Source organism: Oculina patagonica, chromosome 9 (assembly GCF_052425735.1).
Source record: "Oculina patagonica isolate OP01 chromosome 9, crgOcupat, whole genome shotgun sequence".
NCBI lineage: Eukaryota > Metazoa > Cnidaria > Anthozoa > Scleractinia > Oculinidae > Oculina > Oculina patagonica.
In genome coordinates this window covers 25,277,130-25,296,056 of record NC_135766.1, presented here as the reverse complement: position 1 = coordinate 25,296,056, position 18,927 = coordinate 25,277,130, and the positions used below count along the sequence as shown (strand labels likewise).

General features: G+C 38.4%; 4 protein-coding genes across 4 annotated transcripts; 2 read left to right on the top strand and 2 right to left on the bottom strand.

Moving 5' to 3' along the window:
* Positions 1-1,311: 1,311 nt before the first annotated feature.
* On the bottom strand, positions 1,312-6,727 carry LOC144665154 (sperm flagellar protein 1-like). Its single transcript, XM_078526325.1, has 8 exons — positions 6,459-6,727; positions 6,054-6,164; positions 4,745-4,854; positions 4,195-4,327; positions 3,632-3,699; positions 3,343-3,536; positions 2,861-2,972; positions 1,312-2,456 (listed from the first exon to the last, which is right to left on the bottom strand). The coding sequence occupies exons 1-8, from the start codon at positions 6,595-6,597 to the stop codon at positions 2,208-2,210; spliced, it is 1,116 nt and encodes a 371-aa protein (XP_078382451.1). The 5' UTR covers positions 6,598-6,727; the 3' UTR covers positions 1,312-2,207.
* Positions 6,728-6,794: 67 nt separating this feature from the next.
* Positions 6,795-9,670, top strand: LOC144665160 (mitochondrial nicotinamide adenine dinucleotide transporter SLC25A51-like). The gene has a single exon (XM_078526332.1). It carries the CDS (start codon positions 6,878-6,880, stop codon positions 7,760-7,762), a length of 885 nt encoding a protein of 294 aa, XP_078382458.1. The 5' UTR covers positions 6,795-6,877; the 3' UTR covers positions 7,763-9,670.
* A 952-nt stretch (positions 9,671-10,622) lies between these two features.
* LOC144666732 (battenin-like) lies at positions 10,623-13,783 on the bottom strand. The gene is made up of 3 exons (XM_078528112.1): positions 13,712-13,783; positions 12,255-12,793; positions 10,623-11,428 (listed from the first exon to the last, which is right to left on the bottom strand). The coding sequence occupies exons 2-3, from the start codon at positions 12,697-12,699 to the stop codon at positions 10,623-10,625; spliced, it is 1,251 nt and encodes a 416-aa protein (XP_078384238.1). The 5' UTR covers positions 12,700-12,793; positions 13,712-13,783.
* Positions 13,784-14,269: 486 nt separating this feature from the next.
* Positions 14,270-17,813, top strand: LOC144665891 (mitochondrial inner membrane protein Mpv17-like). Its single transcript, XM_078527174.1, has 2 exons — positions 14,270-14,383; positions 15,686-17,813. The coding sequence occupies exons 1-2, from the start codon at positions 14,302-14,304 to the stop codon at positions 16,231-16,233; spliced, it is 630 nt and encodes a 209-aa protein (XP_078383300.1). The 5' UTR covers positions 14,270-14,301; the 3' UTR covers positions 16,234-17,813.
* Positions 17,814-18,927: the final 1,114 nt, after the last annotated feature.

The following is an 18,927-nucleotide window of genomic DNA, read 5'->3' as shown; positions in this document are numbered from 1 at the left end:
GGCTTCCCCTTGTTCCTGGCGTATTATATCCCCAGATTACAGTTCAACGCAACATACCGTTACCACTTAACCATTTTTTAACATATTTTTGACAGATTTCTGATGGCTTCTGTTTCACTGCTAATCAAATTGCAGCCTGGGAAGTGAGGGACGTGTGGTTGAGTATTTTGTCGGAGAGTAATCGCGGAACTAACAACTCATCCTCTTACCCTCGTTGGACTTTGATTGGCTAGTTTAAACAAAAGTAGCCATAAAGTTGTCAAAAAGACACAAATAAACTTGTCAAAAACTAATAAAAAACTTTGTCAAGTGACGTCTCAAATTTATGTTAATGCTATGTCAGATTTATGTTTATGAATTTGAAATAAAGATGTATGTATGTAAGTGGCAACAGCGCAGCACACGGCATCGTACGACAGTTACGCTAAAGTTTCATTTTTGGGGTGCGACGGTTTGGATCAAACAGCAAAGTAAAAATACATTCACTTTCCTTTATCTATATTTTATTATAGATTACAGTAGAGAACTATACAACAAAATCCTCCCACAAATTTCAGTATCTACATATTTGGACGACAATATATGATTTCCTAAGCATTTCCAAGAATGTCAACTGCAGGGAAAGGGTAGGTGTTCGTAGCACCAGTTTGGTAGCATTCAAGTTGAAGAAATGTGGTGTAGGGCAGGGTTACGTTACGTGAACTGAAGCAAAAAAAGCCTTTTTCCAAATGTTTACAGGTTTCTTGAGCTTGGCAATCTTAAAAATATATCAGAATGCCGAACGAGCATTGCTGCGCCATAAAGCTAGGATTAATTACAATGTCAGTGTGCTTTTTGCAGCACATTCGACAGCAACTACAAAAGCAATAACTGCAATGCATATTGCAAAATGCAATAAATATAAGTTAGAAACTCTGCATAATACAATGCCAAACTGCACAAATCACATGGCAAGTAATTTACAGTGGAATTTGTATTTTTCAAACCTTCAGTGGAAGGTTGAGTTGAATTTGAATCAGTGGCAAAATTGTAGTGAAGCAAATCCAAAGGAAACGTCTTCTGCTTCAAATTAACGAGAGTTCGGAGAAATCAATTTGTTGAAAAAAAATCAGGATTTCCATTGTAATCTGATTTTCATCCCTTTTATAAACAGTTTACTGACATTCACTATATGAGTACCTTTAAAAGGCCTCTGCTTCCCCCATGTTTACAAAGATTACAAAATGTTTGCCCTCTGTTGTTAAAAAAAACCAGTGAGTTGGGTAACTTTTGGGTATACACATAGCTTCCTTTTCTTTTGCTTCTATACTGTTCTAGTCAACAACATCTTTATTTTTCACACCTTGATGAGAATATAAATAATATAACTGCTATATATTTACATGTCACCTGCACATAAAAACTGGGATATTATTGCTACACAGTTTAAACTTGCCCATGACTTGCCTGTACATGTACATAGGCCTCTAACCCGTAACATAACAAATTCACCCAAGTGAATAAGAGAAATTTATGATAAGCAGTTGGAAGAAATTTGATTCTGATCTTAGATTAACTGATGAGAGAACAGAGAGACAAGTCATCCTTTCTTGGCATGCATACTTATTGTTGATTTTGCTTTAGTGCAGCTAATATATATATATTTTTTTACTTTCTGTGATTTATTTACCAGAAACATATACAGCCTAAGGTTACCTGCCAAAACCGAAAATGCATGTCACATAAAACTATACTGAGAGTTGTATAAAATACAGCTGTTTTTTTTTTTCTTGTGGCTCGTAATAATATTGCAATATTTGTCTAAAACTACACTGTGGTACGATCAAATTAATCTAAACTACTTTTTAACTAACTGACTATAATACAATAAGATTAATTTGACATTTTTGTTTTTTGTGTTTAATTAATTACAACTTGAGCTTTTGTATGAGCAGAAAAGAATTACCAGTAATGTACTTCAACCCTAGACAAGCAGTTCTCCACAGCTTGAAGTGAGAATGGCCAGCTCATGCCTTTTGTTTATAATTTCAGAACATCTCGCTGTATGTCTACTACTCTAGACTGTAGCTGCTGTGAGTTATACGGAACTTGTCGAAGGTACAAGAAGCCAGAGGCTTCCTAATGCATGTCTGATGCTCTTGAAGCTCTTGTGAGTTAGTATATGGGTTATTATGATGTAGCAGCAACAGAAGATTTCTGCTTTATGTCTAATGTTCTTGTAGCTGTTGTGAGTTATACGGATTATTATGATGTAGCGGCGGCAGAGGAATTTGATGATGCATATGCATGGATGGTATCTGTGGATCCACAGTAGGGGGGTGGGGAGGGTTTGCCTGAGGGGGTAGTTGCCGTGGCGGCGGCTGTGTCACCTGCTGCAGTCTTTTGGTCAGGTCTTCTATTCTTAAATCCTTTAAGTGCAGTAAGTGTTCAAGTCTTCGAATTTTTACATTTAAAATCTGGGGAAAAATAAAAAAGAACAAGTCAGACCGGGTATTTTAAATATTATTTTTCAATACTGACATAACTAGGCAGCAGTCATCTACAGACAACACTTTTTTTGGGGGGGGGGGGGTGCTTATTCAAGGGGTGCTTATTCAAGGCTGGGCGCTTTTTTCCTACCTACATAACAGGGATCTGGCGCATATTCGAGGTTGGGCACTTAATCAATTAAATACAGTAAATGTACACAATTATGTAAGTTCTTTTCCTTTTAAGGCAGAAATTAAACATACTGCAGTACAAAATAAAATTCATTCGATCATTAGTTTCTAAAGCCAAATAAAAATAAATAAATAAATAAATCCTAGCTCCCCTAAGCAAAGTTACATTCTGAAGAGCAAACTTGTACAGTTCTTATCACCTGTACAGTTTCCTGTGATGCAAGCAAAGCTTGTTCTTTTTCTTCCAGTAATAATCTAGGATCTGTTGAGCCATTGACATCTTGATACGACTGAGAGCGAGGAACTTTATGCCTACAGAGAAAATAAGAACCAAAAACTTTAAACTTATTTAAACCATGTGGTAAGATTGATTGACAAATAAAAATTAGTACTAAAGAGGTTAATCACAAAATATATGACTTGGCTTATCTTATAATTTAGTTCAAAAAACAATCACAAAAGCAAAGGAAAAGAGGGCAACTAATTTCTAGGGGGCAGGGGGGGGGGGGGGTTTAAAACTCTATAGAGGAAAGTATAATCAAATTGTAGAATGTGTTGGTTAAATAGCTGATCCTGGGTATTGAAGTGAGAAAACTTGTCTAAAAAAAAGTCGTACTACAGAGAAGGAGGTAGTGCTCAATTTTTTTACAGCACCAAAATAACCAAATTCCTGTCCACTTACCCTTTTCCTTGATTAACAGGAGCAAGCTTTGATTTCTCACCAAGAGGTCCAGCGTAAGCCCCGCCTTTACCGTCCTTGCTCCTGTGTCGAGTATTAGCACCTCTGGGGCTGTCACCACTGCTCTTGTCTGGGCCTGAATAAGGGACCGGACCAGACTGATATGGCTGCGACCCATAGGGGCCTGTACCCTGTTGCTGAAATTAGTTTGATTGCAAATTTTTAGTAATCAGTACATGAAATTGTAAATAAATAACCATTCAAATGAATACTGAAACCAATTTTTACTCACATCATTTACTGGATTCCGCTGTTGTGAATAACCAGTATTAAAGGGGTAACCATAGTTATTTTCTGGGCCTGTGAGATAAAAAATAATAATATAATTCAGTTAAAGTTTTTGGAAATAACCAACTCCTCTGGTAAAACTGAAGGAATTGACTTGCTAGTTACAGGCGAAGATTTACTAATTCTGAGGTGTGGTATGCGGCACTTGAAAATGGTTAGGAAAGCATTTTCCTGGTCAGAAGACTTTGAATTTGTAGAATACAATTCTGAGGACAAGCCTAATACAATGTAAGACAATGACAGGTTTACACTTTAAGTGATGGACTTGAAATTGAAGTTAGAAGGAAAAGAGTCCAATCAAACAATACAAATCACAACAAGAAACAAGAATTCTGATTCAATCTTGAGATTTTTATCGTGATATGTAGTCTTTATATGGACTCTTAAGTCAACCCTGTCCCTAGTATAACCAGCTCTAGAACAACAACTTAAAGAGTACTAAGCTTAATATTGTAAACTCGCTAGTGCATTTGGGTTGTCAATAATAATCAAATGATACCTTCTTACCTAGATATGCCTGTCCATCATCATACATGTATGGTTCATGATCAGAGATTGGTCCATTGGGAGAGAACTCATCATACACTTGCTGTTGCTTCCGTAAACTGTCAGCTTTCTTTTTAGCAATGTACTTCTCAATCTAAATTAAAATACACAGCGTTCAATATCCAAACTCAACAGACTTAAACTTAATGCATAATAGTAGAAAAAAAAAAGAAATCTTCCTTTTAAAAGCAAATTCAAATGAATTTTTATACAATAATATTGGCATCAGAAAGAAAAACTTTAAGTTTCATCGCATACAGTAGTGTTGAACTGAACTCAAACTGGATCATATTAAACAAAGTAAAAGAAGGGTAACATAACATTGAATATGGCTCCTTCACTCATCTTTTGGTATCCAAGCGATACTTTTCTGTGTTAAAAATGAGATGAATGAGTATGACATTGTTTCCAGTGCTTTCATATTGAAATACCCGGTAAGTAAAATAATCCAATTGTCATAACTCTATAAATAAATTTGTAAATATAAGAAAAGAAAATCGCTAAAACTTACTTTCATTCTCAGATTTGCCAGTACTACTTCTATCACTCCTGGTTTGCATTCAGCTACATCCTTAACAGTTGTCTTGGGGACAGTATAGCTTAGTTTAGACAACACCTTTCCTGAAAGACAAATGACATCAAAAATCTTCAATGATTGTATGTAAAGTACTGGGTATCAAATGGTCTTTGCGAGCATTTGCGAGCATGCGAGCACAGCGTTTTTCTTTGCGAGCACGAGCATTGACAAAAATTAGCCTTGCGAGCAACGAGCACTTTTCAAAAAGCTACCCCACCAAAAACCGAGCATGTGAGCACTTGTAAAAATGTGCGAGCAAGAGCAAACGGGCACCTACTAAAATTTTGCGAGCACTGCGACATTTTGAGGCACCATTCATGACCCCTTAAAGTGTAACTGCAACTTATTAGAGGGTGGTTAAGGGTTTCTTTGTGATCTGCTAAGCTTCTTTTTTCCTGTGAATAGACCATATTCGTATTCTCGATATTGGACTGGAACTAGCTTGCAATGGAGGCTGATGCGGGTAATCTTTTCAAATGCAAATAACATGAAGCTGTTTTTAATGTTCCCCCCCCCCCCCCCCCCGCATCAGCCTCAATTGCAAGCTAGTTCCAGTCAAATACCGAGAATACGAATATGGTCTATTTAAACTGGCTTTTTTTTCTCATGACACATGATTTGGTTACATAAGCTGTGAGCCATGAATTGACTTTTCCATGAGAATTGTGAAATGACATTTTTTTATGGTTTTTATTAAACCTTTCATTTCTGCAGAGGTTTCTTTGCCGCATCCGGGGAGATTGGGGAGAAGGAAATTTATATAAATTTCCCTTTGGAGCCTCTGCAGAGGAGAGATATCACAAACCATGATTCTTTATTTGTTCCAAAAATTTTTTCCAGCAAGAGTTTGAAAACAAGACTAGCGGCCGGGGCGGGGGGGGGGGGGGCCATTTCATGGCGCTACGAGGGGGGGGGGGGCTCGAGAAATACGGTTCTATAATGGTGACCAGTGCATGAAACGTGCGCGACCATGACTGATCGTCATTCTGGGTCCCAGGTCACTCAGTACTCCAATGGTAATTAAACACCTTTTATTTATTTTATTTTGCAGGAAATGTTAAATGGCCATTCTCTTTCTCATGCCGACTACAATCAAAAACTATTTTTGAAACTGATCTATCAACAGATGACTTCAGACCAGTACAGTAGTCCTTAATTTAAACATGAGCATGTTCATCACTGATTGCCTGAACAACACAATGGGAAAGAAAATGCTGAATACTGTAGCTCTCTCCACACTTACTGTTGAGTGTATCCCAGTTGGTCAGCTTCTGGGCTTGTGAACTTGCTGAAGAATAGTTGTGAATCTCCACCATTTTAGGTAGAAAGTGTCCAACAATTTCTGCGACGAGTACTGAAAGAAAAATATTAAAATGGATGACTCCTGAAAACTTTTTACAACAAACTAATATTAAGGTAAGAAAATATTTATCCAAACTTCCACAGTAATGACAGGTTTGTCAACAAACAATTTTGTTATTGATAGATACGTAGTCGTTCTGATATTTCATGCTATAAAAATTAACAGTAGCACTATATTAATTTTGAACCATGTATTTTGACAGACATCGTAAGATTTCACTTATTTCAGCTATTAAGTACTTGATTGTTACAAGACACAGAAGAAAAAATAAAACATTATATCTACCTCCATCGCTGAAATCTCTCCAAATGTTACGCTTTGGACGAGATAAATTGATTTCATCAATCCAAGTGTACAGTTCTTGAAGACCTTCTTCATCCAAAGTGGTTATAAGCTGATTTGGCGAGTCCAATACACCAGACATAACGTAAATATCACTTTAACGTTCAACTTGACCTTTTATAAATCGTATTGCTTGCCATATCATCAATAAATGCTCCGTAATATTGCGTAAAACGATCACATCTCCGAACTGATCAGACCGCCATATTGTTTTACCCTCACACTGTTGTCATGACGTCAAAACACTACAGCAATGCACTATGGGACCTAATTGATAAATCCAATATGGCGGTTGTAAATAATATGGCCGGCGAGCTGCACATCGTGGAATAGAATTTCTTTGGGAAAAAGTCATTCTTGTAATGGCTTTAAACTCGGCACAGTCTGCAGAAAGGTCTTCTACAGATCCAGGAAGAAAGGATGAGAGAGACTGGCCTGATTTCGTTTGTGGGGCCGGAGCTGCAGCCACGAATATCCTTGCAACGTTTCCCGCCTACAAAGTGATGTTTCGACAGCAAGTTGAAGGGTTAAGATTTCGTAAAGCGTTACGCCAGGTCTTAAAAGAAGGAGTCTCGAACCTTTATCGTGGAGTTGGTCCTCCGTTGATGCAAAAAGGAACTTCACTGTCTATTATGTTCGGTGCATACCACAAGTTTCAAAAAGAACTTTCTCGTAATTTTCCCGGCGTGTCTTCGGTTACAACCAATGCTTCAGCTGCAATGCTAGCTGGAAGTGTGGAAGCGATCTTAACGCCATTTGAACGAATACAAACGTTACTGTCTCACCGTGGGCATAATGAGAGGTTCGTGAACACATTTCATGCTTTCAAAGTTGTAGGAACGTATGGATTTCGTGAATATTATCGTGGTCTTACACCAATACTGTGTAGGAATGGTCCGTCCAATGTGTTATTTTTCGGACTGAGGGGTCCAATAAAATCAGCCCTGCCTGAAGCAAAGACTCATATTGGGAATTCTGTCAATGATTTTGTCAGTGGAGCTGTTTTAGGTGCCTGTCTAAGTACTTTGTTCTTCCCAATTAATGTTGTTAAAAGTCAAATGCAAAAGCAACTTGGAGGGGAATTTGTGAACGGTGTGAAAGCTTTTACCATGGTATTCAATGAGCGGGGAAGAAAAGTACGGCGACTGTTTTATGGAGTATCTCTTAACTACACAAGGGCTTTAGTATCCTGGGGAATCATTAACTGTACATATGAACTGTTGAAGAAGTTGACTCATTGGTTATAGAAATTTTCCAAGCAACAAGAAAATTATTATGTGAAGACTCAGTTAAGTGTTGGTTTTCAGTGAAATGTGAACTCTGGATTTTAAAATCCAACTAACAATAATTGTTAGTTGTTATTGTGTTTTTTGCTGCCGTCAATCATAATTATGGTCATAGCCAACAAATCATGAAAAACAGAAACAAACAAAATGGATCAAAATCCTCCAATAATTACAACTGACAGATGTGACCTTTTGACCCAGTTGAAGTGAACTTCTGTTTCCTGAGAGGTCCATTACCAACAACAGATGATTGATGGCAGCAAAAGCATAAACCGTTGGTGCAGGATTGAATTTCAGAGTTCGCATATCACTGAAAACCGCAATAAAATGTTTGATTGTTAAAATAATTTCTGTACTGATTGCAGTCTGAATGCCCGGCCATTTACTTGTGTCCGAACGCTTTAAAGAACGAGGCTTACAGTTGTAACACTAGGCACTTTTGTTATGCAATGAGATGCAAAAAAGTGGCTGGGTAGTCTGCAATCTAGTCTAATTTCTTTCTGTGGACAATATTTAAATGATGCATTTTCTGAGGAAATATTGAAAAAGAGCAAATGGCCAGCTGTTATATCACCCCTATGAAGACCCTTCATTTAATTTGGCTTGTGTGACAAACAAACCAAAAAGGATGTCTCTGTGAGTGAGACAACATGGATTGAGGCAAAGAATATTTTAGTTTGTGTTGTTTTGTATTATACGTGTATAAAATTATTAGAGAAAGTTATATTATATGTCTTAACCCAGGCAAGAAGCAATACTTGCATTCAGTATTACCTATGATATTACCTATGATATAATTTAAAATGTAATCAAATGGTATACTTGGAAATTAGGAAATAATTTTTCTTGCATTGTGTCAAAATTCTAATAGCATTTTGACAAAACGCACATGAAATTATTTCCTAATTTCACTCATCACCATTTAATTACCAATACTACATTAAAAACCCGCGTATAAGAACCTAGAAATTAAGAACCTCCTGGCAGAAATTTGCTTCCTTAATACCCCAAAAGGTTCTTATATGTGGGGTTAAACTATTTTATTTATAATACAATAACTGTATTTTATCAAAAATGATGTCTTTAGAGATCAAGAATTGCACAGGGAAGCTAAAAAATGCCAGTAAGTACCCCAAAATATAAGAACCTGTTTTGCCAAACTCTAAAAAAGCAGGTTCTTATACGCGGGTTTTTACTGTAACTCGTGTAGAGAAATAATTGTAAATCATTATCTGAAGGAAATTGTCAGGAAATTATTTGCTCCTGATTTCTATCACCTGTTATACATGTAGTTATATATTTTCTCTGATTCTGATTGGTTCAAACTGATCATGTGACACGATAGTCTTCATCCGCAGAGAGACTATCAGCCCAATTGTGACCATCCAAATAAAGGAAAAATATATTAATAACTGCTGCGTTGCAAAGGTTACAGGGAACTGATGTAGATAATAATATCAATTATTTTTGTGTATTATCAGAAACCCAAAAAGATCTTCTGATACTATTAATTAAAATTATTTATAATATCTTAAATATTCATCTTGTTGATGTTTGGAATAAAAGAAATACTGTATATATTGTATTTTTAATATGTATTTCTAAAATCTTTTTAATATTATTTCATTTATTCTAAGTACCTAAATTGTCAATTGAAACATTTTTATTGTGAGCCTGTAGCTCAGTAGCCTCCCATGCAGTCGTTAAACACGATCGCCCCAAAGAACGACTGCATGGAGGCTAGTGGCTCGGGAGATTGCGAAACCATTCCCTGTGTGCTTGACATAAAATAAATTACCTTTACCTTTTGTAAACAATGAGATTGAAGGTGCAAAGCATATCGATGAATTCACACAATTGTTTTGTTGGTTTTTATTTTATTTTTTTTCATTGTTACATGACACTCACTCACTCAAGCCCTTAGCCCCAGGTGGAGCATAGGCATATTGACGATCTCCCCCCCTCCCCCCCCCCCCCCCCCCCCCCCCCCCCCTCCCCCTCCTCTTTTGTGCTCTCAGATAACGAGGAATATGTGTGAAAGACTGAACAAGAAATAAAGAGACAAAGATTCCTTCCCCTCTGCTGGCCTAGTCCTTCTTTCTTTTTTTTTTTTTTCGCCTGCCATCTTACGATTTTTTTTCGCATTAATCGTTAGATAATGTACCGAAACTGCATCAGCTAAAATTGCAGTGCGTAAACGAACAAGAAATGGCCTGTTAAAAATGCATGTGCTATTTTTAGGATTTTTTAATGGGGGTTCTTCTAGCCATTCCAATATGGTGACAACTCCTGAGAGCCCCGACCTTGGAATTGGAAGCCCAGAATCCCGGGGGGGGGGGCACTTCCTTTAAATGGGCTAATGGGGATGTGCCGCTGGATGGGGTCGCATTTTCACGACTGGACTGACTATAATGGGGTCGCCATTTCAAGCATTTTTTATAGGGTGACTAGAATGGGGTCACACTTTTCTGGGATTTTGAGAGTACGAAAACTCTGGCAAGTTGTAATTTATGAACGGAAATATTCGCCGAAAAAAAATGTTACCGTATTTATTGCTATTGTTCAATATTTGACAAACAGCTCCCAGAAAGTGACTAAGTTGGGGTCGTAAAAATTAAATTTACCCAAAAGTGACTAAGGTGGGGTCTATAATTGGCCATAGAATAAGACTATAATGGGGTAGGGGTTCTGAGAGGCCAGCGGCACATACCCAACAAAAATTTACCCAAGTACCCCCACCCCCCCCCCCCCGGGCCCAGAATGCCCTAGCACCGATAACATGAGGGTCGTGGACTGACTCAAGATAAAAGACAAGAAATCCCTAACAATGCGAATTTTTATTCCACCCTGCCTTGTGCGCATGCCTTGTTAAACAATATTCGCCCAGCTTGAGTTCTTCAACACAGTGTTTCTTGAGTAAAGGCTCTTGAAACAAACCTAACACTCCAGCAGCTAGCTTGCCACAGGCGTTTCCAACAGTCAACAAACACAGTGCAAATTCTCTTCTCTCGGGATCCGCAATCAATTCAGAAACAGTGTGCGCTGAATTGAGGTACATTGACCCAGCTGTGAAACCCTCGGTCATACACAGTGCTATTATGATTTCCACGCGCGGAACAAACCGAAACCACGAGGCTAGGAAGAAAAATACACCGTGAAGGAGAGCAATCAAAGCTAAAATCCACGTCCGTTTGACCCTGATGTATTGAACTAGCTTAGGACTCACTGCAGCGACTAGGAACAAGTGTGACCGACCCATGAATTTGCCGATATGATAAGATAGTATGTAATATGGATAATGGTCTCTTGGTCCAAAGGGCGCGTTTGGGAACGCAAGAGTTGTGATAATGGCATGATTTGATATGTACTCTGCGAAGTATGTTATGAAGAGAAATAAAATAAATGGAAAAATATCCTTCGCTATATTCAATCTGTCCGAGAATGAAATACTTTGTACGTTTTCTAGTTCGCCTTCAGAAGACGGATTCTCCTCACTTTCAACAAACGTCCCTTTCTTCCCGATGGGCTCTTTATCCAGGAGAGCGTAGAGAAGGAGCAGCAAAAAGGGCCATGGTATGGTTATCATAATAGTGGTGCGGGGAGCGAGGCATGACCACGTGGTTAAGCCTATCAATCAAATGAAACATATTCTCTTTGTTAGAAGACTTCGCAAAAAATTATTAGAAATTAGCTAAGTATTTAGGTCTATTTACCTTCGTTGATTTTATGCATATGCATTGTATATATTTTTATCACAGAAATGAAGCATCGAACTGGTCACTCCAATATTGAGCAGCGCGGAAATTTATTTTCAGAAAGAGGAGATATATCTTTTGCGGGCAATTTATTGGCACTCACAAGGGGATTTTGGTCCAGTCACAATAACCCCTGACAATGCGCATGCCGAGTTTTGCACTCGTGGGAATTATATTAATACTACTTCTGACGTCACTACTCAGCGTTTTTTCTTGATTTTGTAGGGGGAAACCCAAGGCGAGTTGGCTAGTCCTAACCGCTAGGGGTTACCCTAGCGCCGAACCCCACCAAACCGGAAGTAGCACGCAAAACAACTTTTGTTCTGAAAACGCGACAGTTTTGATTTTTCCCTTCATCGGGGAATTTGCTTACTCAACCATCTCTTTTCCTACTCTTTCTCTCCGTTTACTTTGCTATGGTGAGAATTAAAACCATCATGAAGAAGACGAAATGAGACTGTCACGTGTTTCCCCCACCCCTCCCTAGAATGTTCTAAGGGCTATTCTGAACCAGTCCTTCCCGGCTGTCAGATCACGTCTTCCTCGGTTCGCGCTATTTTGAAATACTGAAAACTGCTGGTGGTGGTTGTTTTCGTTTTCTCGGGCCTGGTTTCAACCCCTATAGGGCGCGCAAAAGAGAGTGTTCAGGGACTGGATGGACCGATGGACTAGACAAACCAGGATGCATCGTTACTTACTTGTATAATAAAGAGGTCCAATAAATGACGCCACTCCTACACCAGCCACAAAAGCGCTCACAGTAATATGCTCATAGAACGCAGTAAGAGACAGAAAAGTTATTTCACTTGTAGCCACACCAGACTCTACAACGCTAACACCAGCGAGTCTTCCCGAGATGCACTGCGAGCAAACAAGTGTCGTTAATCCACTGAGAAAAAGTACCACAACGAGCAGCATTTTCTTCCAATATGAGATACCCTGGAAAAACCACGGTGCTGCGAGCTTGATGGCAAGAACTGGGATAGCAATGGATAAAATTACTGTTGTTGTGGCGATTGTTGATCCTGCTAAAATGTCTTCGGCTGCTATCAAGGAAATCTCGTCGTAAATTAAAGAAAGAATGCCGAAGACAAAGAAGCATACAATATTCTTTCCCTTTTCTGCGCTCTCGTTTGCTGTCATGGTAGAGATACAGTTGGGGTGTTGACTACTTTGCTCTCATTGGTATTCTCGGTTCGGTTTTCTTCGTTCAGTTCGGCAGTCTTGACTGGTCATCCTGAAAGTAAATCATCATCATCGTCATCATCGGGATAGATAAATCGTTTATTAAAATACAGCTTGTCTACAATATCATCATCATCATCATCATCATCATCATCATTATCATTATCATCATCATCATCATCATTTATTAGCCACTCAAAATTAATTTTTAATTGTTATAAAAAGATTCGAGGGGTATTAAATTCACTAGTTGCTTTCAGCTCCCACTTTGTTACCACTGCAATGCGAGATCCTCTTTCTCCGTGTTCGTCCACTTGATTGACGTCATTTTCTGCGCATTTCTAGTCTATCTATGGCAGTTTTGCCTCACACTTTTGGTTGCTATTTCTAAGCGCAAGTCGCGACCAATGCTGCTCGGGGGTGTGACGCTATTGAGCCTCTGGCGACGCAGAGTAACTTCGGTAATTAAGACAATATTCGCTACGATAAAACGATTATTTTTTATTCCTTTATAATTTCTCGTGATTTTGTATCAGTACTTGGCCGCTAGTAAGTTACGGGAACGATCCTTTTAAAACTTTTTGTTTTTGCAAACTTCTGGTGACAGTACTATGGAGGTCAATCTCGAACCAACCGCGCGACAGGTCACCAGAAGAAAACCGGCGTGTTGCTGAAATGCTCAGACATATAACTACTATTTTTTTGCTTAACTGCTCTACAACGGAGACTTGACTACTGACTTTCTCTTAAAATGCTAGTTTGGTTTTATATTTCTGACGCCGTTAACTCCGGATCCATCTCCTTGCAGGCTTTTGATTGAAAAATAAAATACAAGTTCGTAATCATGGTCTGTTGCGTCGAGATCATCAAAGCGCTATCAATAAATTCTTACAAATCGCCAGAAAACATAGTTTCAAAATAAATAATTCCAAAATTATAAGTATTAAACAAAAGTTAATAAAAACCATACCTTTTTATATTCCCTCCAGACAAGAATGGTGATGATGGAAGATCTTATAAACTCTTGTATTTTCAAAATATCGTAAACACAACCTGTTGTTACATACAGTGAGTGGTTTATATCCCCACCCCTCCCCACTTAGACTCGGAGATACATCTGTCTTATAACCTGTATTTATGATTAGACTCACTTTCAGATTTTTGGATTTTATGTCATGTCTTTAGATTTGATAAAATACCTTGAGGTATTACTTATCCAATACGGACCGGTCAGTTGACAAAATTCGAGGTTCCTATTTATTCTATCCGATCTGTGCGAAAAATTCTGATCTGCAGCAGAATAAAAGTAATATATACAGACAATACAGTTCTATTTTTACATATAAAACACAGAAAACATTCACACTGTTTCACCGATGAGCTCAAATCAGCAAATCGAAGCAAAAGAGGGGAAGGATCCGGAAAGAAACAAAGAAAATATATTTTTCCGTTCGCGCAAGCCTGGGAACGAAACAAATAAGACTTGGCCCCAATCTCCTAGCTAAAGCAGAAAATCGAACGCCTGCTAGCAACAACAAAGCCGTGAGAAGTAGAAATACCATGAGGTTCTTCTCGAAATTATGGGCAACATATCAAAGATATCTCCTCACCCATCCTTGGAGAACTCAAACGATGACCACAGGTATGATAATTAATAGATGTGTTCTAGTTTCCCAGAATGAAAATTGTTCACGTGTTCCTTTTCACGGTTCAACACACGTCCCGCCATTTTGGAAACAAGCTGAAGTTTGTTTATCATTATAAGAATCCGATGTTCGCAAAATGAAATTTCTGAAATATGTATGGTCTTTATACTTGATATATCAGCAAACGGTTATATTCTGGTTCAATTATTTCGCCTTCTTTTACAAAGGATTTGTAGATTTATATACGTTTATGCTTGCGTGACTTTTGCCAAGACCGGTTTCTGTACACGCCGGTTTCTGTAAACAGTTATTTTAATCTGTCAACAGATTGAAATAATAATAATCATTTGAGAGTCAGAATTTTATTTCAAAACGGTTACTATGTTACACAGGGCATTCAAGTTAGGGTGTGTGTCTTTGGGAGAATCCAAAATTGGATGTTTAATTTCAGATCGCACAGATACTTCTTTACCAAAGAAACGAAGAATTAGAATATGGATTTTTTGCCATGACAACCCCATAAAATGTGTTCGTGCAGAACATAGAAGGCAGTACATATTTAGTTTTCGTTGAAGATATCCTAGCCAAAATCATTTCAGCATATATTATAAAAAAGCTGTTCAAAAATCACATGCCGAAGCAGTTCTTTATTAGGCCTGAAGCATCATGACCAATTCTGTCAGAAGTTTATCAATGCAATGGTTATTAAATTTTTGTAGTTAGTTAGATAGGTAGATAGTCCAGTAACTTAATTGACTGATGGAAAAACCCTGTATAAATAAAGTTATCTTATCTTATCTTATCTTAACTACAGTCATGACGATTTGTGGAGGATAAAGCTTCCGTAGACACACAGTGACTGTTTAAGAAAACTTGCATCCTGTTTATAATGACACTGCACATTGATCAAGCTAATGTGACCTTTTATACTATTGGCAGGGACGGTGGAACATTTTTCCAGGTTGGGGGGGGGGGGGGGGCTGACTAGTGACTTGAAGTGGGGGGCTTAATAGACTCTTCTCTTAGAAAGTCTTTATTTTTTTTTCGGAAAACGAGGGGCGGGGGTGGGGTTAAAGCCCCTCCAGCCCCCCCCCCCCGGCTCCGCCGTCCCTGATTGGTGATCTTGTTAATGTTTTGTTTTGCTTATTTCATCCAGTTTGGTCATTCAGTGGTTTCCTTTGTTTCAATCTTTTCGTTTCAGGTGGTTTGGTTTTGATATGTTTTGGGTTTTAGCCCGTGCCTGCCTTGGCCTGCAAAGGCCAGCATTAAAACTATTCAATAATTTCTTCTTTCTTCAGCTATGATGTTTACAACAAGTGACATCCTTACCCAGCAATTTGTTGAAAAGAAAGGATCACATCACAGTGGTAGAAGAACACTACGAATGTTTGTAATGGGAGTAATTGTCGGACCTATTCAAAGGACATGGTTTCTAACCCTGGAACGTTTTATACCGCCCACATCCAAGATACAGATTGTAAAGAAATTGATAGTAGATCAGACTATTTATGGGCCTTTTATAATATTCTTCTTCTATAGTCTATCAACCACATTGGCTGGAAAAGATCTTAATGAATTAAAGCTACTACTTCAGGAAAGATATCTGAAGACTATATTCACAGCTTACAAAGTCTGGCCATTTGTACAGGCCGTCAACTTTACATTTGTCCCTCTTCAACACCGTGCTAATTTTGTTCAGGCGGTGGCTCTCTGCTGGAACATGTATCTCTCTTGGATGGCAAACAAACCTGTTACAAGCACAACTACAGTCTACGAGCCAGGGGAAATGACCACAAGTTTATCTTCAGACCTTAAAAAGCAGGATGTACCTACAGCCATAAAATAATGTGTGGCTGTATAGTAAGTGGAGGGGACAGGGGGGAGCCTGGAATAAGAGTGGGTGGGAGGGGTGTGGAAGGTAGGAGAAAAGAGGACGGGTAGCAGGATTCCCAAGGTGGCCAGAACTGGAGAAAAAATCGAGAAAATCTTTGTAAGATAATTATTTTGCAAAAGAAATGTATAGCACAAAGAGGCAGGATCTGCTATGGAAGGGCGGGAACTGGAACAAAAAAGGAAGCAAAAACATTCCTGACCTCCCCCCCCCCCCCCCCCTCTAACACCACTACTAACACACTGGACATAATTTATATATCGGTAGACAAAGTTTTGTAATTTTCAATTTTCATGTACTCATACATCAACAGACCATGAATACTTAATATCTTTTTTTTTGTTTGTTTCATACACACTATATAGGGCATGTTATGAGTGGACGGTGTTATGGGCTCATTGTAGGTTACAGTGGCACATCTAGGGGGCCTGGGCCCCCACCTTATTTTTAGGCCTGTAGGGCCCTAAAATTTTTTTGAGCCCTCCTTTTTCCAGGGTTTGGATGATTGGGCCCCCCACTTAGTTGAAGGTCTGGATCTGGTACTGGGTCAAGTCCTATTGCTGAGCCCACACTCTTTTAAGCTTGTGGCTTTAACACTCACTGATTGCAGTAAGTACTTATACAGTGGCGGATCCAGACCTTCAGCTAAGGAGGGGGCCCGCTTTTAAAAGCTTGACTATAAATGTTGAATTCTGCAAAGATAATTCCTGCACTTTAAAGAAAATGTGCTATTTCCGAAAAAACAAGGTGGGGGCCCGCCCCCCTGGGCCCCTTCCCTGGATCCGCCACTGCCATAATAATAATATATCATTTACTTACAATTTAGTTTACATGCATCCTGTGGTTTATTACCACACAAATCACTTTAATAGTAAATAGATTATTTTTACAATTGATTTATAGGTATATTTTTTACAATATGCTATTGGCTGAGTTATATTGACACCAATGGGCCAGTGCTAATTGTCTGCATTATGGAGGTGTCCGTATTGTAGGCTAAGAGGTAAAAATTCTCATAGACTAAACTCTAGTTTCTCTGGGACCAGGTGAACTGCCCTTAACATTTTTAATGTTCTTGAGCTCACTTTGGGAAGATTGGCCAAATTTATGTCAAAAGAACTCACATGAGGTATCCATAAGGAGAGGTTTGACTGTATTACCATTACATATATATTAATCAATGTGTGGTTTGACAAGATGGGTTTGAAGAAATATTCATTATAGGGTTTGAATTTTGCATTTTTTTGTTATTATTAAGATTACATTAATTGTGGATAAGGGGTTTTAAATAGTGATTAACTGCAGTGTATAGTAGTAGTGCATATAGTAGTGTATAGTGTATAGATTAATAATGAAGTCAAAATCACCAATGCCCAATTTCCTCTATGAAAATTAATTTGCCTGCAGGGAATCATGGTAGTTGTATTCAATGTCGGCCAAGTCTGGGACTTGGTTTGTTGATTACAACTTAGTACTGCAATTCCCTGCAGGCATGACTCATAGCAGGAATTGGGAATTAATTTATGTTGGCAATAAGGTACAGTCGTATATTAACTTGATTGTTATGTCAATAAAATGTGACAGTTTAGCTAGCTACAATTAATATTGAACAATGGTTTTTAAGAAAGTTTAATACTGATCCCCATTTAAGTGAATTTGTATCAAATTATTTATATACAAAAATAGAGGTACCTATATTACAAAATACTCAATATGTTAACCAGGTTAGTCTGAGTTACAAGCGTTCTTTACAAATAAAAAGTGTTCCGCATTTTACCACCACCCCTTTTAATCTTCTTTTCCCTCCCTCGATTTTCTCTCGGCCAAAATACAGGAACGCTTGCTACTTATACAGGCTATGAACCACTTGAAAAAGGTTCAAAAGCGCGCGCTCTTATTGGGTGTGGGAGGGGAAGTTCCGAAAACCAGACCGAGTCGGTCTTCTGTTTACACGATACCGATCTGGAACTGGATTCTGTTTCCACGATACTTCTTAGGTTTCCGTTTTCGAGTTTGCCCTGTTGTGCTGCCTCGTGAACTGTTGGGTTGAGATTGTTTTTCTGATAGTTTCAAGTGATGTTGGATGCGCGCTTCACTGATGTTGCACGCGCGGTCGTTTTAAATTTTCTGATTACGCTTGCTAGCCTTATCTTGGGTACCTATCTTGGGTCGAACGCACTCCCCTAATCTCTGATTATTATTAGTTCTAAAAATAAACAACTTAACGATATAACGGTCAGCGTTGGTAGGCTTTCAGACTCAAAGCGAAGTCAGACTGCGGGCGCAGACCATTTTAGTTCGCTTTTAAAACTTGTCGTCATGCAACTCGTCACTAAACGTCCCTATGACAACTGTAAGTTTGAAACTATTTTTCAGGAACCGTTTCGAGCATTTCTCAGTACCAGAGAATAACAGAAAGGGTAGAAATTTTTATTTATTTTAATTTTTGTTGTTCTTTGGAAAGTTATTTGGACACAAAAATGGTCGTGTTACAGAAATCCGAGAATCAAGTTTACACGGATATCGTTCGTAGTCTGAAGCAAAATTTTCGATCTGAACCCCAACCACCTCAACAGGCTCAAAGCGAGAGAAAAGTACGAATCCGCACAAACCGTCATTACAGATCAGAACTAACAGACGATCACTGGA